The following is a 24,543-nucleotide window of genomic DNA, read 5'->3' on the forward strand; positions in this document are numbered from 1 at the left end:
ATGATTCCACTAAAAACTGTGATAAAAAAAGACCTGCGGATCGGAATCACGAATTCATTCAGCACTTTTCTGTAAATATAATTAATTACTTACGTAGCTTTTGGTCCCTCTACACTCAACAGTCTACGACTACATGTGGCCCAAGTTGCAGTTTGAGGAAAAGGTTTGGCAAGTAAATTTAGTGATGCGAACAAACATTTCGTGAAGTCCGAAAACTCTAAAAAAATAAATTTAACATCTTATAAGAAAGAGATATGATATTAACAATTTAATACACTTAAAAGTACATAACCCAAACGATGTAAAAAAAAAAGGGTACATATCTAAGGGTTTGTGCTAATATTGTCATTGTATCAACATACACTAAACCTGCATAGTGCATTATATATACACTTAAGATCGTTTAAATAACTGTTAATAACATGAAAAATCATATAGTCATGTAAATAAAATAAAAGTGGAAAGAATACATTAGCCCATCTAATTAGACTTAACGATCTAGGTAACGTAGGGTGAAGGCGTGAAGTGAAGCCCACCTCAATGCCTAACATAGTTTGTATCAATTGATGTTCGATATTTACTTTCTGTACTTTTATTCTTTGAACTGAGTTACTATATCAACTGTTTAAAAAAATTACATCCATTCAATTCAAAAGAAACATATATCCATGACCTTATGAATGAAAAGAAAACAAAACTTAAAAACAAAAAAACAAAAACCTCCTTAATGCAAGCTATACTAGAGATTTTGCGGCGTAAAGGCGTGTATAAGACTAGAGAGAAACGAGAGAGAATCAGGGAACCAGATACTTGCTTAAATCTCTAAATCCTCATTAGTTAAAAAATACTAAAAGAGTAATGTTAGGCGAAGAGAAATCAAATGATAAAAAGAAGTGTCTTAAATTCCATGGCCTTTCTTTGCTCTATAAAATACCCACACAAACTCATCGAAAGCATCCACACACTCATATCCACAAAATAAAATAAAAATATGGCCTCACAAAGCTCAACCACCATTTCCCTCGTCATCATCCTCCTCATCAGCCTCGCAGAAGCAGCCATACTCAGCTCGCCTTCACCAACAATGGGCGACAACTTCGGTACTTGTCCCAGAGACCCATTGCAACTACGCGTATGTGCTAACGTCCTTGGCCTAGCCAATGTCACAGCTGGAGACACCAGAGCACGATCATGTTGCACTGCCATCAATGGCCTCGCTGATGTTCAAGTAGCCGACTGTCTCTGCTTTATCTTCAGGCCACTCCCTTTGGTTTTCGGTATCGATAAGGCCGTTAGAGAAATATTTTTTGCTTGCAATATGGTTTTTCCTATCGGTTTTCAGTGTCCACCAGCAACAGTAACTACCCCTTAATTCCTTCGAATTAAGATCCCTATATATCCAGTATTTCCTTGAACTAGAAGTTTGCTTGCACCACAAGTATGGTCACCTATTAATGGATTACATTGTTGATCTATGTTTCGTTGTTGATTAGGACGTAATAAGGGCTACTTATGTTTACAAGAAAAAAGGACTGTTGATGTCTGTATGCATATCTACTAATGTTCACGAAGAAGAATATTAAATAAAGTTTAATACTTTTGTGTGTGTTCTTATCTTGTCTCCTATATGATATGTCGAAACCAAAAAAAATTGAGAAAATGAACTAGTCGTGTAAATACTTTAATGGCTCATTTAAAACTTATACGTAATTACTCGTCTGACAAAAATATAATCACTCATCAGAAATGGCATGTACATATTTTGGAGGCACTCGTTTTTGACAAAGTGGTTTTGATCACTTTTCCAGTGAAACCATTCAACGTAGTGATCGTCTGATCAATAGAGTGGCTTGAATTATTATTATTATTTTTTTTTTAATTCAGAGAGTAAATCCCCAAACCTATGGAGAGGTGCGAGACTAATCTCTCTGGGGAGGGTATCCCACGGGTAAAGTCTCCCAAATAAGCAAATGGACAGTAAGCAATGAGCTCATACCCATGTGGCCAAAGGGATAAAACTGAGCAATTATGCGCTTGGGGAGAATCGATCCCTGGCCTAGACCAACAGGGCGACTCTTCCACCAAGGCTAGAACCATTAGCTCACCACCTTGTTATTAACTGTTCATTTAACTTATTTTCTCCTTTCTTCTGTGAATGAAAATACACACAAACAAATTGGTTCCTTAGCTTTGTTCTCGGGTGTTGTATTATGGAATTCTGATCGCTTAACACACTGTTATATTACGTTTCGCCTCCACAAAAATCGTGCTTTTTTCGTAAGAAGAGATTGTTATCTATTTTTGTAATTTTCAGTTATGTTTTAATCATCATTTTATGACAAATTTTCAATTTGCCATACTGTATAAATTGAGGTTTTGCATACTCGTCGTTTTATTGTAATGAGTGATAGTGAGAAGTATGTCATTCCATACTCTGAATTCATTCATAAAGAGCATATGGTTTTCGTTTAGTCTTTTCGGGGTCCAGTGTCCACTAGCCCATTTATTTCCAATGTGGGAGGTTAGAGTCGATCTTACATGCTCGACACCAGCAGCAGCCACTTGCTTAAAAGCTTTAGGCATCATGGTGTTTAGTTTTATTTTCCAATACAATAATGAAAGAAACATTTCACATTACAGTTCAGAAAGTAAATGCATGTAGTCCAAGATAAGGAAGATAATGATCTCTATATATTTTCTATGTACTACTGTATGGCTAAATGTCATCTTTGTCCTTTTTTTCTTATCTATAGCAAGGTCCGTTTGCTAAAAACAGTTTAAACATGTGTGGAATATATTTTACATACGTGTGTATAAAAGGTGAAGGGAGTAGATCATATATATGCCATTATTAATTATATAACACTAATATAATATATATATATATAAAAATTAATATATATACATATAGCCTAATTAACCAAATAGACTCGCGGCTGCTGCCAAATTACCTTTAGAGTGTCCCAATCGGCCATGCCTAAACATCTATATGAAGACGAGCATGCATGGAGAGGGAATTTATGGAACATGCCAAACCCATTTACTCAAGCAACAAAACCCACGACTTCAGGCTATTTTTTTACGTGTGCATGTATTCTTTGTTTTTTTGCATGTATTCATCTTAGCTACATGTGATCAATTGGTTTTTTTAAAAATGTCAATTAGTTCTTTCTGTTTTTTTCTTTAACTGAATAATTTTTTTTTTCTAAACTATATAATCCTTAGAAAATAGAAACGAGAAACGCTTACGTATACGTGGTACCTTTACGTTCATAAGTTTTAAATAAAATTTGAAAACTGAAATTCAAATTATGGACTTCTAATATATTTTAAGGGGATGTTGTCATTTTGATGAAGTACGTATTTCGGACACTTGTATAAAGTTTGTTTTTTTTTTTTTTGAATAATAACGATCTTTTATCTTATAAATCACAAGTCTGGCTAACAAAAATATGACACATGACATTTTAAAAAATAAAATACAGAAAATTCTTTTTTCCCCATTTTTAAAAACACGAGTTTCTGTTTTTGTAAATAAGAAAATCAGAATTTGTTGTAGAGGAGTTCCTATAATATCTCACCCACTCTTTCACGATTTCACCATCTTTTTCAACCGTTTAGTCTTTACACTATCAATAAAAACTCACGAAATGTAACTCAAAGCTTTATGTTTACTTGAATTACTTTGCTCACTTTTCTATTTATATATTCCCACCTGAAAAAGTTGCACATTTTCACTTCTTATATGTACCATCGACTCATGTCACAAGACTCACAACACCATTCTTATTTCACTTTTTTATGGATTCGTGAAGTTGTGTCCCATTACAAAAAAGATTCAGGTAAAGATACCAGTTTGTTTTGTTTGTTTTAATTTGGTAAAATGTTAATTCTCTATCAATTTTACTAGCATATAAGGAAAAAAAACTCGAATTCATCCATTTTTTTGTGTTTCTCACAGAATTTTTTCTTTAAATGACTTAGGAGATGCAGATGAAAGAAACTAATACCATTTTCCAAAAACAAAGTGATCTGCGTAAACCTGGAGATAATCGATTCATTTAAAAAGAAGGCTGATTTCTAATCTTATTTTTGCGAGCGTTCATTTTTTCTAAAAAAAATTTCAATTATTCTCAGCATTTTCTTTTCTTACGTCTATTTTTAATATAAAAAATAACATTTTTAATTTTTTGGCTTGATTTGCCGAAAAGATGGTTGTTGAAAGTTTCTTCGATTTTTGAGAATTCTTCCAACTTCAAGGTTGTAACCCATGAGAGCATAAACAAAAAGTAACTAATTATGATCTCTATCATTCTTAAACAATTTGTCACTCAGCTTCGAACAAAAAATAATGATGAACTCTATATTCTTTGTATTTTCTCTTATACGAGAGCTTATGATCAATATATTTATGTTAATTGTTAACTCATTAAGCAAATCGATATATAATTAGTTCTTTCATGTCTCATAAATCACTTCACCTTTTCAATGTAAATCATAAAAAGTTACTATATAATTAAGGTTTTAAGAAAATATGTCAATGTAATCTCAAGTTTAATTTAGAAAATTGGAACGTTTTTATTTGTCGTACTCGAACTTTAGATCCAAGTTTTGTTTTAATCCACTAGAATTGTTCTTAATTTTTTTTACATAATTCATCATTAACATATATTAACATTTTTATTCATTCATTCATATAAAATCAATCTAATTTTATTTTCCCGTACGTAGTACAGGGTAGGATACTAGTTTAACGATAATTAACAAATTTGAACTGAATTCTTGCTAAGCCCTAATTTAACCAGAAAGAGCGCGCTTTAATTAGCAATGGTAGTGAAGCTCCAAAGGGGATACATTATACAAATATACTCAACCTCACTACATTTGTATTCACGAGTTTCCGAATAATTGGCCCTTTGTGAGAGAGAACTGTACTTGTTGAATAAATGGCACCGCATGGTTCAACAAAAACCCTAGTTCTCTTCCTTGCACTCAACATTCTCTTTTTAGCAGAACGCAAGCCCAAATCCGTCCTCCCCCCTGCCCACCCCCACCACGCATATCTGTACGACTGTACACTGTCCACCTCTTCAAAAAATTCGACCCACCTCTCCACACGCAGCCCAGCACCGCCTTCTAAAATGGCACTACCACCGCCTAACCCATTCACTTCACCACTGCCTCCACCTCGTGGTATTTGCCCTAGGAACGGCCTCCAGCTACGAATATGTGGCAATATCCTAAGTATTTTCGGCATCATAGGGTTTGGCAATGCGCAGCCTTGTTCCTCTATCATCCTTGGTCTATCTGATGCTGATGCACTTACTTGCCTATGTGAGTCGGTGAGAGCACCACGTCTAAGTCTCTTACCTAATATCATCACCATTTTTAGGACTTGTGGTCGCAGTATTCCTCCAGGTTTCACATGCCCATGACCATTTCCTTGTACTTGTAAAACTAAAACTTACTCACTTTACAATTACACTATGGCTTAAAGCCTTTTGACTTTTTCACTTTCTTCCAGTACTAATGTAATCAAAATATTAATGAAGTTGGTAATGGCATTATATTAGTTCTGCCTTTATCGTTGTTTTGTTCATCATACCAAACCATTTAAGTTTAGGAGATATTTCCAGAGAAAAAAGCACAAAAGAAAAAATTACATAAAAAATTTCAAAAATGAATGAATTATAGGCTACATGTAATAATCAAATGCTTCTCAAAACAAAATGATCACATAATCAAATACACTCTATAACAGCTTATACATATTGTTTTTTTTTTTAAAACATGTGGAGATTAAAGTTTCCACTCCGATATTTAAACTAAAATCTTAGACCAACATCTGCTATACACATTCCTTTCGAATCAAACTTAACAACGATAGAATACAAAACTATATAAATACAAAATAAAATAAAATTTATATGATTGGCAACAACTAGAACATAAATAAGATAAATATAGAGCATTTCCAAATCAGGATATAGTGGAGTAAAGATCCAGAAATGCATTAATGCTTTTCAAATCATCATCACCATCAAGTATGAACGTTGGTTATATTGTTTTAATGAAACGTCCGAAAAAAAAACCCATGCTGATCCTACAGGCTACAACCATGTTCAAGCCAAGCCGAACTTTAAAAATTAAGTATGGATAAATAAAGCCAGACTGGACCGGACTGAAAATTATGTGGGGTTTTCACCAGAACCAGACTAATTAATCCAATTTACGTGCTTGCACCTAACAAGTAAAACAAATTAAATAAATGGTCACATTTATGTTTAGCCTAACTATTGAGACTTAAAGGCCAAGGTAACTTAAAATGCCCACAATCCTAACCCTAAAAACTAATTAATTTGAAGAAAGATTTGGAAGATGGACTTCATGCATGAAGCATGCCCACTAATTTACCAAGCAACAAAACCAACATGCAAATTACTCAGCCGGTCACAATTTTGAGACAGAATTGATCGTTACAAATCTGTATTTATTGTCCATTTGGAATATGGATGAATATAAATAAATTAATTAGAAGCATAAACTTCAAGCACATTCAACAGGAAAACGTCATAACTTCGGTAAATATTTTCTACAAATCCACTTGGATAAATCATTACACCAAAACGAACGATATATTGAATAGAGCAACATTAAAAGAACAACAAAGAAATAAATCCAAAACAAGTAGGTTCGTGAGAGTGGTTTTTCTAACTCGAAACCATTATCTTATTTCACAGTCTATAAGCAATGTAATGTATTACCAGTAATCTTCATCTAAAGAATAAGACCGTTAGTGCCTGACAGATTATTCCGCATTTGTAAAAACTGATTACTGCCAGCGTACGTAAGGCTAGTGAACGATTTGTTTACAAACAAATACGTGAACTAAAGCCACCAATGACCTAAACTAGAAGAAGAGGGTTTGGCAATTGACCAAGTGACATAATGGCTATCTACTGAAGCTCCAAAAGCGGCTATAAATACCCACAAGCTCACTACACCTCAATTCACTAATTCCGTACATTTCTCCTCTCGTGAGGACAAAGATTGCCTAAGGACAATATGGCCCCACATGGTTCAGCGAAAACCTTAGCAGTCGTCCTTGCAATACTCAGCATTCTCTTGCTCAGCCAAGTTGACGCTGAGAGCCCGTCCCGTCGCGGCCCACCTCCTTCTCGTCTCCCCCCGCCTCCACCCCCTCGCGGTCAACCTGCACGCCCTCGTCGCCCGCCACCACCCCCTCACCATCCGCCTCCACCACCTCCAATGGCATGTCCACCTTGTACTTGTCCACTACCATCCCCTCCACAGGGCACCCCACCGTCAATTTCGCCACCAGACACATCACCACCTATGACTAATTCGCCACCCAATATTTCACCAAATAAGACTCCACCACCGGAGATTATAGTGGATCCTGAGATTCCACCGTCAGAAAATCCAGCACCCGATATTTCGTCACCAGAGATTTCACCCCCTCAGACTCCACCACCAAATATTACAGACCCTGAGATTCCACCACCAGAGATTATAGTAGACCCTGAGATTCCACCATTTGAGACACCATTACCCGAGATTTCATCACCTGAGACTCCACCACCAGATATTGTAGACCCTGAGATTTCACCATCCGAAAATCCAGCACCCGAGATTACGTCACCAGAGATTTCGCCACCTAATACTCCACCACCTAATATTATAGACCCTGAGATTCCACCACCAGAAATTATAGTAAACCCCGAGGTTCCATCATCTGAAACACCACCACCTGAGATTTCACCATCTGAGACTCCACCACCTGAGATTTCACCATCTGAGACTCCACCACCGAATATTATAGACCCTGAGATTCCGCCCCCAGAGATTATAATAGATCCTGAGATTTCACCATCTGAGAGTCCACCACCCGAGATTACACCACTTGAGACTCCACCACCAGAGATTATAATAGATCCTGAGATTCCACCCTCCGAGAGTCCACCACCAAATATTATAGACCCTGAGATTCCACCATTTGAGACTTCACCACCAGATATTATAGACCCTGAAATATCACCACCAGATAATATAGTTCCCGCGTTTCCACCAGATATATTAGTCCCCGTGTTTCCACCATCTGATACTCCACCACCGGAGATTATAGACCCAAAGACTCCATCACCTGAGATCCCACCGCCAGAGAACCAACCAACGCTTCCTCCAAACACACCCCAACAAACTCCTCCAAACACACCAGCAGAAACTCCTCCAGACACACCATCGCAGACTCCACCAACACTTCCACCAAACTCACCACCGATGGCTCCTCTAGGTACACCAACGTTTCCACCAAACAACTCACTACCACCTTCTCCTTCGAGCTCCCCACCACCGCCCCGGTCTCAAACACCACCACCATCTCCCCCACGTGGCATATGTCCCAGGAACGCCAATCAGATAAGGTCATGTTCCAATATCCTAAAATTTTTCGGTAACTTCCTAGATTTTCGATTGGCGAAGCCATGTTGTACCCTCATTCGTGATCTATCCGATGCTCAAGCAGCTGCTTGCCTATGTGATTTGGTGAGAGCACGACGTTCCACTCTTTCTCCCAATATCATTATCCTCTGTAGGGCTTGTGGCCGCAGGATTCCGAGAGGCTTCACCTGCCCATAACTATTTCCTTGTCTCCCGGCCCTTGTTATAACCTAATTTACGAAAATAAACTTTAACACTTAAACCACAACTAAAGTCTTGTGACTTATTTACTTTCTACCAGTAATATATAATGTAATAAAACATCAATAAATTTTGTGTCTTTTAAATTGTCTCTTTTTTATTGAACTTCACAACTGTAACAGAATGAAAATATCATATGTAATAAAAACACAAGCAAAATGTTTTATTCTAGAGTTACACTTTTAAGATTTTTTTATATATAAATATTTTACGTAAGTTTGTTGTTTAGATTTTTTGTGATTTGAATAAATAAAGAAATTTGTAATAGAAACTAGCTATTTTGAAATCACTGTTTCAGCATGAAAACGTAAATCAAACGGGAATATTTTTTTTTTTTTAAAAAATTCGTCCCTAACTATTTTGAAGATTCCAGGGATCGGACTATTGGCTTCAACATCATATAAGATTGTCGATCTTATTTAAAATGCTTGTGTTGTCAAAAAAAAAAATGTTTGCAATGCTTCAATATCTCAGTTAGCAAGCTTGTTATTTACTTGGTTAGTTGATCATTTTTGTTTCTTTTAGTTCATCATCTTCATTGCTAGTCGCAATTGCTTGTTCTTGTATAATTTTACTGATCTTTAGTTTATGTTTTTTGATTAAGAGTAAGAGTAGTCACTTGAAAATCACAAAGACAACCTATCTTAATCCGTTTTAGATAAGTTTAAGAATTAACCTTTAGTGTGTAGCAAGTGTGCACTTTAAAATTTGTAAACCAGATTTTAATACTCTAATAAATTAAGCGCGGATCACATGGCAAGTTTGCGGACCAGATAAATTCTTGTAGTTTGTTGTAATAAACTTAATATTGTAGTGTTTCGGGTGAACCTTTGGCTTAATTGATGATGTGTTGTCTAACGTCTAACTAATGTTAATTAAATTATTATATATGATGTTATGGTTTGTGGTCGCAGAATTCCACAAGGCTGTAGCTGCCCATAAGTAGCCTTGCACCACGACACAGTATACAAGATAACCGTGTAATATTGTCTATTATTTGTTGGTTCCAGTAATGTAATAAAATACCAATGAAATTAGTGTCGTAACGTTTCAAAAATTCCTCTTTTGTGTCATCGGAGAACGCGACTTCTACAAAACAATCAATCACGAAGTAGACTCGTTTCTCAAATTGTTCGTTTTTATCACTTTCCAGCTTAAAGTAGAGCATTAGATGAAGAGCACACGAAGAGAACATACACAATCAGGTTACGTCCTCGATCCATCTCCCTATTGTTAATAATTTATTACATTTGTACATTTCAAGGAAAGTCTATGTAAATACTAAATACTAAAATATAGAAGTAAAAATTATGTAATTAAACAGAAAAGATTGAATATATCATTTTTATAAATATTTGATTTTAGATAATTAATACAAATAAAGAAGATGTATATAAAAACCATATTTAATATAATAAAATAAAAAATTTCCATTTGAGTGTAGCAACTTTGTACTCAGTTCCAAAAATATGCCTATCGCCAGCTAAATTCCCTAGGGCTAGAACGTGGTCGGTCCAACTCCAAGTAGATATATTAATAACCACGCACTATTATAATTATTTAATCAACTCATTTTGGCTTATGATATGTGTCATTTAATTCTCTACTCAAGCTACCCACTTCCCCTATAAATACACACTTAAACACTCTTTACTTTTCTCCACCACAACTCTCTACATCCTTCTCAACTTGAAAGAGTTTCTTTAGAGCTTTGTTTGTCTTTCCTTCAACAACCAATGGCTCCTAAGAACTATCTTGCCCTCTTCCTTCTCTTCAACATCCTTTTCTTCACTATCACTACAGCCACTCGCAGTACTGATTGTCCTCCTCCACCGCGCAAACACAACAAACATAAACCTAGCCCACCAACCGCACCAACCACTACCGGGACTTGCCCTAAAGATGCCTTAAAGCTCGGTGTTTGTGTTAACGCACTCAACTTGTTGAACGATGTGACTCTCGGAACTCCTCCTGTGACTCCATGTTGCAGCCTTATCAAGGGTTTGGTCGATCTTGAAGCTGCCGTTTGTCTTTGCACTGCCCTCAAGGCTAGTGTTCTCGGTATCAACCTTAACCTCCCAATCAACCTCAGCTTGCTTCTCAATGTTTGCAGCAGAAAGGCACCACGCGGCTTCCAATGCCCTTAAAATCAATACGTCAATATATAAGTTACGAACCATGAAATCTTGAATCTTTGATCGCTATTTGCCTATTTTATGCTCGTTTATTTGAATTGGTTATCATGAAGAACACCAATGAGGTTATGTTGTTTATTTTATATTTTATCGCGAGTAATTTGGATCCTTTCGAATAAAATATCAATGATTTGTTTCTTTTTATCAACATGGTTTATATTTTTTTTCCAGCATCTATTTCAATTTAATATAATTAACGTAGCGTTAAATACATAAGATAAGATAATAATAATTCATCCTGTATTAAAAAGGGGAAAAAAGAAGATAAGAATAATTCATTATGATTGGCCCGTGAGTATTGTTGTTGCACACGTGTATACGATCAGGATTTAATTGGGATGAAAGAAGATTCAGAACAGTCATTCCGTAATAAGAATTTGGATGGTGCAACTCAACTTGGAAAATCCATATACGAACTTTTTGAATATAAATCAGCTAGGTAAGTGCGTAGGAAAATGAGGAAACTTAATTGTTGGGTAAAGGGTGGATATATGTCATTAGATCATTCCGGGACTAAAATTATTCATAGGAGTAGTTTGGATTTATGGAAGGGGTGTGGTCTGTAGTGTCATTTGAAAGAGGTTTCTCCAAGATCAACAATGATATGGAATATAGAACATTATTAGTGTGACATGACATCGATCGTCCCAAGAAGTTTCCAAAAAACGGCGGCCACAATTGTACCAGAGTGAATTCATAAAAAAAATCCAATAATAAAATGTCAAGATGAATCATCGTTTTGGCTTTGGTTTTGCTCCAAGTTCATTAAAAACCTAATAGTAAAACGAAAATAAGTGGTTAGTCTCTCAGTCATACGAACATTATACATTTTAAAGTAACTGCGCATCATATATACATTAATTTCCAGTATACATAATACAGTGCGCATCGCATTAATAAATACATGTAACTTTGCTACGTTACGTCATTACAGCGTTTTAGTAATTTCTTCTTGGCGAACATAAATATTTCGTGTAGTTATTAGTATACTGCATCTTTATCATAGTCCTTGACTCCTTGGCACACTGTTTGTTATATGATTCCGACCATCATTGACGTGTCAGCAAAGGATGGTGTTTTCATCCACTAATCATAATCACGTGGAGAAAAAATAATTCGATTTTCCAGATCTCACCCACAGCCACTAGAACACTGCCCGTGAACAATCTTTGGCATGTATAATCTTATCTTTATAAGTTTAACCCGAATTATTATAAATCCAGTTACAATAAATAAGATATGCAGATTTATATAGATTTGAATGTGATATATATATGTATATATTTTACGTGATAAAAGGACCAAGTCATCTCTATATCGGTGTTAATCATTCACATGACAATACCAATATTAATTAGATCTGATCTTATTCCTTTATCACGTAAATTATATATGCATGGGCTTTCCCGTGACCTCAATTTGGCCTTTTCAGCTTAAAAGATTCCAGAAGTATAAAAGAGTAGCTAAACTTTGGAGAAACATATAAATATTTAATAATCTATACATTAGATTTTGCGAAACATTACAGAGTGCACTAACGCCTCTAAGTGAAATGGTAGTTGGTGGACTCACAATCAGGTTCTGAAAAAAATGCTAATCTTCGAAGTTTTTTTTTTTTTAATAATTAATTCATTGTTAATATTAAATTATTTAACAATAATCTTTCCATACATTATTTTAAACATCATTTCACTTCCAACATAAGAATCCTAAAGTTTATCATCCAATTCAATAAACCAAATTATTAGAATTCTACCAACATATTCCATTTTCTAAGGACCGGACTATAAGCCCATAGATAATTTCGATATGAAGATGCCTCTCACTGAAACATGTCAACTGACAACTAATAACAGTCACAAAACTATAATTACTAGAATTATTACTAGAAGGAGAACCAATCTCACTGCAACATGTTGTTTTAACACACAGCAATATTTTTTTCTTTTGTCAGAGTGTACTTACTACAAATCTACAACAAGTCGTACCTTCAGTTTCTGATTTTTTCACATTATCTTCATTGAACATCTCTGTCAAAGCCACTCACTATAAAGCACTCAAGTACACCTTTTTTTTTTTTTTTTTTTCCTTTTACTTTCTCGAGAAGATAACAAATCTGAGAAATTTTTGGCAAACCTTATCTGTGACCTCCCGAAAAAATTAAAAAAATGACAAATATTCCGATGGATATTATCACCGACATCTTCCTCCGTCTACCAGCAACAACGCTTCCTCTCAAAACCATGCTTCTCCTTAATCGACAGTCAAGATTTCATCTCATCTCATCTCAATCACACACTCCGATCCGGAGATCACCTCATGATATTACTACGTGGACCTCGTCTTCTCCACACCGTAGACCTCGAAGCACCTGGTAAAGTCTCCGACGTTGAGCATCCTCTTAAAACCGGTGGTTTAACCGAAGTTTTCGGTTCTTGCAACGGTTTAATCGGTTTATCTAATTCACCGACTGATTTAGCGGTTTTTAATCCTTCCACCCGGCAAATCCACCGGTTACCTGCTGAACCGGTTGATTTCCCGGACGGTTCGACGACTCGTGGTTACGTGTTTTACGGGTTAGGTTACGATTCTGGTAACGGAGATTACAAAGTTGTGAGGATGGTTCAGTGTAAAGGTGGTAAAGCTGATGAGTTGGTTTTTGGATTCCCTTACGAGATTAAAGTCTTTAGCTTGAAGAAGAACTCATGGAAGAGAGTTCAAAAAGTGATTCCTGCGGTTCAGTTACTGTTCTACTTCTATTACCATCTCTTGTACCGTCGTGGCTACGGTGTTTTAGCTAGCAATAGTCTTCATTGGGTTATGCCTCGTAGACCTGGACTTATCTCGTTTAATACTATTATTAGATTTGATCTTGACTCTGATGAGTTTGCGATTCTTGATTTCCCTGAGAGTCTTGCTCATGAGAATCTTGATATTGGTGTGTTGGATGGGTGTCTTTGTTTGATGTGTAATAACCATGAGTTTAGCTGTGTTGATGTTTGGGTTATGAAGGAGTATAACGTTGAAGAGTCTTGGAGTGAGCTGTTTAGAGTACCGAAACCGAAGAGTGTGGAGTCGTTTGATTTTATGAGACCTCTGCTTTATTCCAAGGAGAGGGATAAGGTTTTGTTGGAGATAAACAATGCGAGGCTTGTGTGGTTTAATTTAACGAGTAAGAGGTGTAGAACGCTTAGGGTAAAGGACTGTGATAGTTTGTATAGCTCGGAACTCCTTGTGAGTAGTCTTGTTTTGGGGTGCAAAGGAGATCCTAGTGAAGTTATGCGCAGGAAATTAAGAACGTAGGGCTCGAGAAGATAAGATTATGCAAGAGAGAAACAAGAGGTTGTATGCTTTATCTCTAGTCAGTATTTGATGTTTTGATAAGATTAGTAAGGCAAAATCCAAGGCTTAGGTAGCTTCATTCTTTGATATTTTAGGATTTGCAAATGGTAAAACGTATTAAGATGCTTAAACATGTTATGTTACATCTCAGGGATGATTTTCTATCCAAGGGATTCAAGCTAGCGTTATGAGCAGAGCAGAGGAACATATCACCCAAACCCAAATGTAAGTGTTATGAATTCTAGTGATGAGTGTTTTCTCTCCTCATGTTGGTATCTTCGCAGTTGGTAGTTGAGTCACCCATCCTAGGTTAACGTTTACAACTATACGAAGCTTGGCTCAAATCTAACTATCACAAATGTATATTGAAGTTAAGGAAAAATATCCCGGGAAATCATGTAGATGCATATCTTGATCTGGCTTTGATTTTAAAGTGCAGTTGAAGGCAGAAAGGAAGCAACTTCATCGAATTCCATAGGAGGCCTTTATACTCCTAATTCACTTAACAAAGCTTTGCATATGTCATAAGAGAAGATTTGTACTACTTCATGTATAATTGATTGAATATGTATACTATTTCGGTTCCAGTCCAATTAGAAATTGAACAATTTTTAGCTTTAGCTTTAGGTTCGGACCCGTTTTTACCAATATTTTAAAGAGCTAACGAAAGTGTATATAAAATAAGAATGTGACAAAGGGAAAACGTGATATACTACAGAGACTAAACTAATTAATTATTAACTACAAAGACTAAAAATTTACTATTTTAGATAGTGTCGTTGTACCATTTTCCACACATATTCAAGAATGTATAAATCTTATATCTTTTAATACCACACAAAATTTATATCTCTCTAATTATAAACTGAAATAGTATGGTTAAAATTGATATCTAGTTAAGAAAATTTGTGTTAAAAATATACCAAACAGACACTGTATTCTGATTTCTGAACAAAAATAAAATTCTGTACTCATTAACTAGAACAAAAAATACGTTTACAAATGTAACTCCGCATATACGTAAATAATCCAAACCTAATTGCAAACTTGAATTTTTTAAGAAATTAACCCCTAGTTATTTATAAATCTCCATACATGCTCATATATTAATTATAGAATTAATGATTTATAATACATATGATAACCAAATTGTTCCACTATTGTATGTGGTGATAAATATCTAATATTTAAAATATTTTAACCTTTATTATATAATAAAAATGTTTTAGGCAATACTGTGAATTATAAATGCATCTTATAATATGTTAATAGTAGAAGAATTTTTGCTAACATAATCATATATCTTTTTCTGAATGGAATGTCGACCAAAATTAGCCGTTTTAAATTCAGTCGTTTCTTAAATAGATGAAAGTCATCAAGTGCAAACATAGTTCAACTTGACTAAGGATTAGATTTATTGTTGATGAGGTATTAGACTATCAGCTTTCATCAAAGTTTTTAAAATATGTTTTCCGAGGGGACTAGTATTTCAATGTCATTTCGTATTATTCAGATCTCATGTCTACAATATTGTCACATCATCATACGTATTTGTTATATATTTTCTTAAAGTTCAAACAATTAAATCATGAATTAACTCTTCATTACTTATGTTTGAACTTGGGACCAGTAGCTCAATATACTTCAGTAGCGTCCATCTAAACGATGTGGACTGTATGCTTCGAGGCTCAGCACAAGAAAATCTATGTCCATACGAGTGGAGAACGCATACATCTCTTGAAGGATTTGTTATCAAATGGTTTTGGGAAATTGTTGAAGAAATGACCAACGAAGAAAGGCGAAGATTGCTTTTCTTTTGGACAGACTTGACCTACTTGGCTAGGAACGGTTTCGAAGGCTTATCAAATTCACCGACTATTCGGAAGACAACCTAGAGTGCAGATCATCTCCCGAAATCGAGTACTTGCTTGTACTGCTTGACTTTACCGAGGTACCCCACCTATGAAATCACAAAACATAAGGTTCTCTACATTCTTGATGAAAACGTGAGCAGTAGTTTTGGTCTGAGTTTAGGGGTTCATTAGGTGATATGAATCCTTACACGTCCACGTACATATCATAGTACAACTATAGAAAGGATAGAGAAACACACGTCTCGTTTTCAGTTATACTCGGTTAGTTCTTGAGTACATTAGACATTTCATGTCTTTCTACAAAACATAAGAAGACTAAAACCTTTATGCCATTGTATCCTTCTTCTGTTTCCTCCTTCTCCGATTGTGAATTTTGTTATGTTTGCCACTATATAATGACATACAAAAAAAAATGGTAGCATATATTTTAAAAGAAAAATCTGAATATATAAACTCGAAAATACACACAGAAAATGTAACATGTACCTTGAGGAAATGCACCATGTGATATTTCTTTTTACAAATTGATTATACATATTGCATAAAGGACGAATGCATGTGATAATATCTCTAAAGTCTCCCTTATAAATGCACATGTGTTTTTGTAAGAGCTCTGATTTGAACTCCTAAAACCTTTTGATGATATATATTCCTCAAAACTGTTATTAAGAGATAAGATGCTCTAACGAATTACGAAACTAACAAGATGAAGAAGAAGGAAGAGGAGCATAAAATGTGGCAACGCTTCTCGATCCGCAGTTATGATTGAAACGAATTTATGTCTATGCTAGTGGTTGCACTCAATCTTCTCTCGCCTATCAGCAATTTGTTACGCGAATAAGGTACTTTCCTTGACCTCTTGGTGGTATTGCTGCCTTTTAGATTCATGACTGCAAAGTTCATTAGCAAATGACTCAGACTGGCTGCAACCACAACTCTAAAGAAGAATCTGACCTCTCTTGCAACCATGTTTCCAACTAAGATTTCCTAAACCGATCAATGCTCCGACTATGCAACGAATCCTCACGTGCATACTAACAGTTTACAAGGGTTAGATCAATCTGAGTTTTCATCTGTATCGATCACACTCAAATCAGAGGACTTTGAAAAATCAAACTTCAATTATAGTAGTAGTTCCTAGAACTTTAAACCACTCTTTTACAATTGCCGCAAGGCCTAGTGAAGATGATAGCAGCGAGTGCAAAGCTGTACAAGAATCAGCCGCGGCCAGATTTTGTGTGACATCACCATTCTATATGTTTGATAGCCCATACTCAGATGCTTGAAGCTCAAAGTGTTGTATAAAATGTCCTATAGGAGAATAAGAAGAGCTTCATATGGATGTATGAGTCCACAAAAGTAAGTATTGGATTCCAATAATTAATGAATAGATACGAGAAAAAAAAAAGAACCGCCAAATGAACAGAGCAAGGTACGACCATGATCAAATCGAAAAAGAAAGAAAAAAACAAAAAATCAGATGATCTTCAGTAAAATACTCACCTCTAAATTGTTGAGTTTGATGTATTCCCAAACACGGCGAATGATCTCTTCGTCTGTCATCTCTGTCTCACCAGTGCCAAAGAACATAGAAAAAGACTCATATAATGTAACAGTTGAGCTAACAAGAGCTGAACTAACATGTGTTAGCTTTGTGGTCTCAGTCTTTGTCTCGACCTCAGTTTTTGCCCGTTTTGCTCCACGACCACCATTTCTTTTAGTTCTAGCTGGAGCACTGCAACGGACAACATTGAGGAAAAAGTTCACAGACCCAACACTGACAATGAAACTTTTTTGCTTGATATATATTGGTGAATAAGACAGATTTATGTGAGAAAATTTTCAATCTTGTGTCAAGCATTAAGAAACAACTATTGGCTAAGCTTGAAGAGAATCTATCCTAATCCTAAACCGAGATGTGGTTATTAAGAGATAAGGACTATCATATATTTAGGAGGTATCTAAATATAAAGTATTTACTAATAGGATTAGGATTAAGGTTTTCTTATATAAGGAGATGCTAGAGCTGTGGCATAACTTATGAGTTGAGAGGAATATTTGAGAGAGAGCATAAGTTTTGAGATAGTTTCTTAAGCTAATAAAGAGAGTAATTCTTTATACTTGTGTTCTTTTTTCCTTTAAATCCTACAACTGGTATCAGAGCCTCAAAGATCAAGACATTCGTAAATCAGAAAAATAATGGGGGACATTATTCCTACAATAACTGAGAAAACAGAGAAGAATATGGAAGGAGGCTCATCATCGATCAAGTGTCCGATGTTAAATTCTTCAAACTACACCATTTGGGCCATGAAGATGAAGATCGTCCTTAAAATACACAAAGTATGACCTATAATCCAAACACCAACTAATGATGTTGACATGAATGACTTGGCTACAACTTTGCTGTTCCAATCTATCCTGAAGCACTTATTCTACTGGTTGGTGAGTTGAATACTGCCAAAAAAAAAATATGGGAGGCAATTCAAGCTCGACACGTTGGTGCTGAAAGAGTCAAGGAAGCACGTCTGCAGACGTTAATGGCTGAGTTTGATAGGCTCAAGATGAAGGACACCGAGAAGATAGATGACTTTTCTGGTAGATTATCCGAGATATCCTCTACATCTGCGGCTCTTGGAGAAAATATTGAAGAAGTAAAGCTTGTAAAGAAGTTTCTCAAAAGTCTTCCTAGAAAAAAGTATATTCACATTGTGGCATCTTTGGAACAAGTTTTAGATCTTAAGACTACTAGTTTCGAGGATATTGTAGGAAGGCTTAAGGTCTATGAAGAACGCATAAAAGAAGAGGAGAATGAAAAGAATGACGACCAGAGCAAGCTGCTATATTCAAATAATGAAGAGAGGTCCACGTTTGGCACACCACAACAGTTCGTGATGTTAGTAGTGGATATCGAGGTAGAGGTCGTGGTGGAAGATACCCTTTCAGAGGACGAGGACGAGGAAGATCGTTTGATGCTAGAGATCTATTAGAGATAGTGTGTTTCCGTTGTGATAAGCATGGACACTTTGCTTCAAGATGTCCAGACCGTCTTCTCAAGTTGCAGGAAACACAAGAAAAGGATAATAATGAAACGGAACAAGCGGATGAGCTTTTGATGCATGAAATAGTCTTTTTAAATGAGAAGAAGGTCGTACCTAGTAAGTACGAACTGCAGAACGGAGAAACAGACATATGGTATCCAGATAATGGAGCTAGCAACCATATGACTGGGGATTTACGATACTTCTCCAAGGTTGATTACTCAATTACTGGGAAGGTTCGTTTTGGCGATGATTCAAGGATAGACATTAAGGGAAAAGGAACTGTTAAGTTCACTGATGAGAATGGAGAACAACGGACGTTGAACGATGTCTATTTTATTCTAGAGTTAACTAGCAATATAATCAGTCTTGGACAGGCCACAGAATCGGGTTGTGATGTGAGAATGAGAGGAGAATACCTGACAGTACGTGATCGTGAAGGAAAACTGCTGGTTAAAACAATGAAGTCAAGAAATCGACTTTACAAGGTTCGTATGGGGATTAAGAACAACATGTGTCTTCAATCGAAAATTTCAGGAAATTCGAGCGTGTGGCATGCAAGGTTGGGACACATTAATGTTGAAACGATTAAGTCTATGGTTCAGAAGGATCTTGTCCTAGGAATTCCACAACTACAGTTTGAAAAAGAAGTGTGCAGCTCATATTTGATGGGAAAACAAACAAGACAAGTTTTTCCACAAGCCACTGCATATCGAGCAACTAATCTATTGGAACTCGTTCATGGTGATCTTTGTGGTCCCATAACACCTAGCACATCGGCTGGAAATAAGTATATCTTTGTTCTTATTGATGATTGCACTAGATATATGTGGACAAGTCTCTTGAGAGAAAAGAGTGATGCGTTTAGTAAATTCAAGAAATTTAAAACAGTGGTGGAACAAGAAACAAAGATGAGGATACAAACCTTCAGAACGGATCGAGGAGGGGAATTCGTATCACAAGAATTTAATGATTTCTGCGAGGACTCAGGGATTAAAAGGCATCTTACGGCTCCATATACTCCACAACAAAATGGTGTTGTGGAGAGACGAAACAGGACATTGATGGAGATGACAAGGAGCGTGATGAAGCATATGTCAGTTCCTAACTACTTGTGTTGTGAAGCAGTGGGTCATTCCACATATCTCATGAATAGGATGGCTATGAGAGTACTCAATGACACAACACCCTATGAAGCTTTGCATGGAAGGAAACCAAGTCTTAGTCACCTTCGAGTATTTGGTTGCATTGGATATGCTAAAGTTGATAAGTCTCAACTGAAGAAACCTGATGATAGATCACGTGAGTTAGTTCATTTAGGAACAGAGCCAGGATCAAAGGCGTATCGGCTGCTTGATCCACATACTCGAAGAGTTGTGGTTAGTCGTGATGTATTTTTCGACGAAACCAAGAAGTGGAACTGGGATAAAACATGAACTGAACAAGAAAAAACTGGAAATTTTAAGATCAACTTTGAAGTCTTTGGAAACCATGGCATTCAAGAAACAAGAACAGAACACGAAATAGAGCATGATCAGAGAATCACCGGACACGTTGAGGAGTCAGAATGTCGTGGTGATAATGAGAATAATGGAGAAGAGAGTGCAGAAAGTGAAGATGATAGTAACTTTGAAACTGGAGGTCAATCTTTGGAACCTAGGAGAACCACAAGGAAGAGGAAGAAGCCGGCTTATCTTCAGGATTACGTTTTGCCAAAAGAACTTGATACTTATGCTCTGCTTGCAAGCGAAGAAGGGGAGCAGTTGCTAATGTGTCTTAATAATGAGCCAAGAAATTTTTATGAAGCAAAGGGGTTAGAAAGATGGATGTTAGCCTGCAAAGATGAGATTCATTTGATTGAGAAAAACCATACATGGAGTCTAGTTGTTCTACCTCAAGGAGCAAAGCCAATAGGATTGAAGTGGATATTTAAACTTAAGAGAAACTCATATGGTAGCATAAACAAATACAAGGCTAGGCTGTAGCAAAAGGATATGTGCAGAGATATGAAATTGATTTTGAAGAAGTGTTTGCTCCTGTAGCAAGATTAGAGACAATTCGACTTCTCATTAGTCTTGCTGCAACAAATGGATGGGAGATACATCACTTAGATGTGAAGACGGCGTTTCTTCATGGAGAGTTGAAAGAAACCGTTTATGTTACACAACCAGAGGAATTCATAATTAAATGGGCTGAGGACAAGGTTTACAAGCTTAGTAAAGCTTTATATGGCTTGAAACAGGCGCCAAGAGCATGGAATGATAAATTGAATCAGTTTCTTAAGGATCTTCAGTTCAAAAGGTGTTCCAAGGAGCCATCAGTCTATCGCAAAAGGGTAAAACAAGGTGTTATTCTTGTTGCTGTGTGTGTTGACGATTTATTCGTTTCAGGAACAGATGCAAAGATCATAGAGGACTTTAAGAGGGAGATGTCATCCAAGTTCGAGATGAGTGATCTTGGGAGACTCACTTATTATCTCGATATTGAGGTTTTCCAACATACGGATGGGATCACTTTGAATCAAAGACGTTATGCTATGAAGATCCTAGAGGAAGCAGGAATGAAGGACTGAAACATGGTTCATACACCAATGGATGAAGGGTTGAAACTGTCAAAATCTGCAGAGGAGGAAAGCATCGATGCAACGAAGTATAGGAAGGTTATTGGATCTCTTCGCTACTTACTCCACACGAGACCAGATTTATCTTACTGTGTAGGGGTGTTAAGTCGCTATATGCAAGATCCAAAGGTGTCTCATGCAGCTGCAATGAAGCAATGTTTGAGGTATCTCTGAGGAACTACCTCTTTGGGACTCACGTTTACAAGAACAATTTCCTCACCAGCTACAGAATTGATAGGTTACAGTGACAGCAGTCACAATGTCGATCCTGATGATGGTAAAAGCACAACTGGTCATGTGTTTTATCTTGGTGGAAATCTGATCACTTGGTATTCACAAAAGCAGGATACGGTAGCTTTATCTTCTTGTGAAGCAGAATTCATGGCAGGGACTGAAGTGGCAAGGCAGGTAATTTGGCTCAAGGATTTGTTAAGTGAGGTAATAGAATCACCGTGTGAAAGAGTGGTGATACGAATTGATAACCAGTCCGCCATTGCTCTTACTAAAAATCCAGTCTTCCATGGACGAAGCAAGCATATACACACAAGGTACCATTTTATTAGAGAGTGTGTAGAAAATAGACTTGTAGAAGTTGAGCATGTACGAGGGAGTGAGCAAAAAGCAGACATCTTGACAAAGACCTTAGAGAGGATCAAGTTTAGAGAGATGAGGGAGCTTGTTGGTGTAAGAGACTTAGCTGGAGATGATTTCAAGCTTAGGAGGGAGAATATTGGCTAAGCTTGAAGAGAATATATCCTAATCCTAAACCGAGATGTGGTTATTAAGAGATAAGGACTATCATATATTTAGGAGGTATCTAAATATAAAGTATTTACTAATAGGATTAGGATTAAGGTTTTCTTATATAAGGAGATGCTAGAACTATGGCATAACTTATGAGTTGAGAGGAATATTTGAGAAAGAGAGCTTAAGTTTTGAGATAGTTTCTTAAGCTAATAAAGAGAGTAATTCTTTATAGTTGTGTTCTTTTTTCCTTTAAATCCTACAACAACAACTATATTAGAACGGTGTGTGTATCAAAGTGATCAGAGGATGATAATTCAAAACTTGGGAAACCAGACAACACAAGAACCAGAAAAAAAAAAGTTAAAAAAAAAACAAGCTGTCATCATGCCAAATCCAAAAACCATACAGAATAAAAAAACGTGAAAACAAAAAAAAACCAATCCAAAAACCTTGTTTGCATCTATTCTTCTTCTTCGTCTTCTTCTGCTTTGGGCAGTGAAGATATGTAAGAAAGCAGTGAAGTTGTATCAATCATCTCAACTTGGGGAGGACGAGGCAACGATTCCATCCACTTTGGGAGCACGAATTGGATGAGGTTGATCACTACTCCATACTCCACAGCTGAGCTTGATCTAAAAGTCTCATCCATACACTTCTTACAAAGAGACTAGTTTATAAAAAAATCTTGATGACCATCATCTCCAAGGATTTTGTAGTTTTGTGTTTGCAAGTTACATGATACCAAATAACGGTTTTCTTGACTCCATAAATAGACAATATTGCCATCAAACGGATGCATTGTTATGGGTGCATAGTTTCTGATATCATCAAACGGGAGTCGAACTCCCCAGAGAAGTTTCCAGCATTCATCCCCTGAATCATTGTTCAACCTCCAAACCTTGAGAAGATTGTCTCCTTCTTGAGCTAATGTTTTCATGTACATGACAAATCCGTGGGATGCACTCAAGGCTCTTTTGAAGTCCCGGTTGTGATTCACATTATGATCGGGGAGAGGTATGACACGACATAGATCGGATTCAGAATAGAAATCAAGAGCAATAAGTACTCCTGGTTGAACAGGAAAATCATCGTCTAAACTTGTTTCAGATACATAAAGCGTCCCGTTCAGACTCATAGGCTTACATAGGCTGGTGATGTAAAGAGGGCAGTAAAGTCGCTTGCGTGTCCAAATGCCAGTCTCAGAGGAATATACCCACAGACACAAACAAGTGTGTTTCTTGGGTACCAGTGCAGCCAACTTCACAACTTTGAAGTCCAGAACAACACCGTCCTTGTCCAGGCGCGTCACAAAACCGAAGACAATAGTATCAGATGGATGTGGAGGGCGAGGGATTCTAAGCCACTGTTGTAATACTGGATTACCAACGTAGGAAGCTTCATCAGATGCGTTCATCAATACCAAACCAGAGGAAGAAGCCGCATAATATAAATTTCCGGACTGAATATCCCGAAAATACGACGCTAGAGACTTTGGAAGATCCCACGTCTCGCATCCACGCATGCTTATGATTTCTCTTCCTCCGCACAGTAGTGACCAAGAGGAAGAAGAAGTTTTGGTGCAGAGACACAAAGAGACGGCGGAAATAAGGAGACTCGAGTATTGATTTCCATGTTCTGCATACAAATATGAATCTAGAGATGCTTTTCAAAGGTAACCTTGCTAGAATCTCTGTCGCTATGGCCTCCGAGATATGTTGTGTCGTGTCGTTTGGTGTTTCCATTAGGGCTGAAGAAAGAACATGCATAATCTGAGAAATAGAGATTGAAGAAGCAAAAGTTAAAATTAAATATTCAAAATATTCAAGCTTGGTTGTTTTAAATATAAAACTGGATTTGTGTATTCCAATATCTTATTAGTAACTTATCGTGACATGTGTAATACAAAACTTTTGTTTTAATTAACAAAATTTAAAACAAAAAGATAATTCTAAAAATTTTGTTTTAACAATTTTAAAAATATAAAAAGATAATTCTAATACATA

General features: G+C 36.4%; 2 protein-coding genes and 3 pseudogenes across 4 annotated transcripts; 4 read left to right on the top strand and 1 right to left on the bottom strand.

Moving 5' to 3' along the window:
* Positions 1-939: 939 nt before the first annotated feature.
* Positions 940-1,612, top strand: LOC104718070 (putative lipid-binding protein AIR1B). The gene has a single exon (XM_010435746.3). It carries the CDS (start codon positions 992-994, stop codon positions 1,370-1,372), a length of 381 nt encoding a protein of 126 aa, XP_010434048.2. The 5' UTR covers positions 940-991; the 3' UTR covers positions 1,373-1,612.
* Positions 1,613-7,017: 5,405 nt separating this feature from the next.
* LOC104720186 (uncharacterized) lies at positions 7,018-8,892 on the top strand. The gene has a single exon (XM_010438138.3). It carries the CDS (start codon positions 7,066-7,068, stop codon positions 8,656-8,658), a length of 1,593 nt encoding a protein of 530 aa, XP_010436440.2. The 5' UTR covers positions 7,018-7,065; the 3' UTR covers positions 8,659-8,892.
* Positions 8,893-10,367: 1,475 nt separating this feature from the next.
* On the top strand, positions 10,368-11,060 carry LOC104718071 (putative lipid-binding protein AIR1 pseudogene; annotated as a pseudogene). Its single transcript, XR_015569079.1, has one exon. The product of XR_015569079.1 is annotated as a putative lipid-binding protein AIR1 pseudogene (transcript).
* Positions 11,061-12,942: 1,882 nt separating this feature from the next.
* Positions 12,943-14,878, top strand: LOC104718072 (F-box protein CPR1-like; annotated as a pseudogene). The gene is made up of 3 exons (XR_015568979.1): positions 12,943-14,258; positions 14,410-14,483; positions 14,693-14,878. The product of XR_015568979.1 is annotated as an F-box protein CPR1-like (transcript).
* Positions 14,879-23,000: 8,122 nt separating this feature from the next.
* Positions 23,001-24,282, bottom strand: LOC104720187 (putative F-box/kelch-repeat protein At4g22430 pseudogene; annotated as a pseudogene).
* Between the last annotated feature and the right edge of the window lie 261 nt (positions 24,283-24,543).

Source organism: Camelina sativa, chromosome 10, assembly GCF_030686135.1.
Source record: "Camelina sativa cultivar CO46 ecotype springtype chromosome 10, ASM3068613v1".
NCBI classification, from domain to species: domain Eukaryota; kingdom Viridiplantae; phylum Streptophyta; class Magnoliopsida; order Brassicales; family Brassicaceae; genus Camelina; species Camelina sativa.

Coding starts and splice junctions, on each gene's coding strand:
- LOC104718070 (XM_010435746.3), top strand. CDS start 992: ATGGCCTCACAAAGCTCAACCACCATTTCCCTCGTCATCATCCTCCTC.
- LOC104720186 (XM_010438138.3), top strand. CDS start 7,066: ATGGCCCCACATGGTTCAGCGAAAACCTTAGCAGTCGTCCTTGCAATA.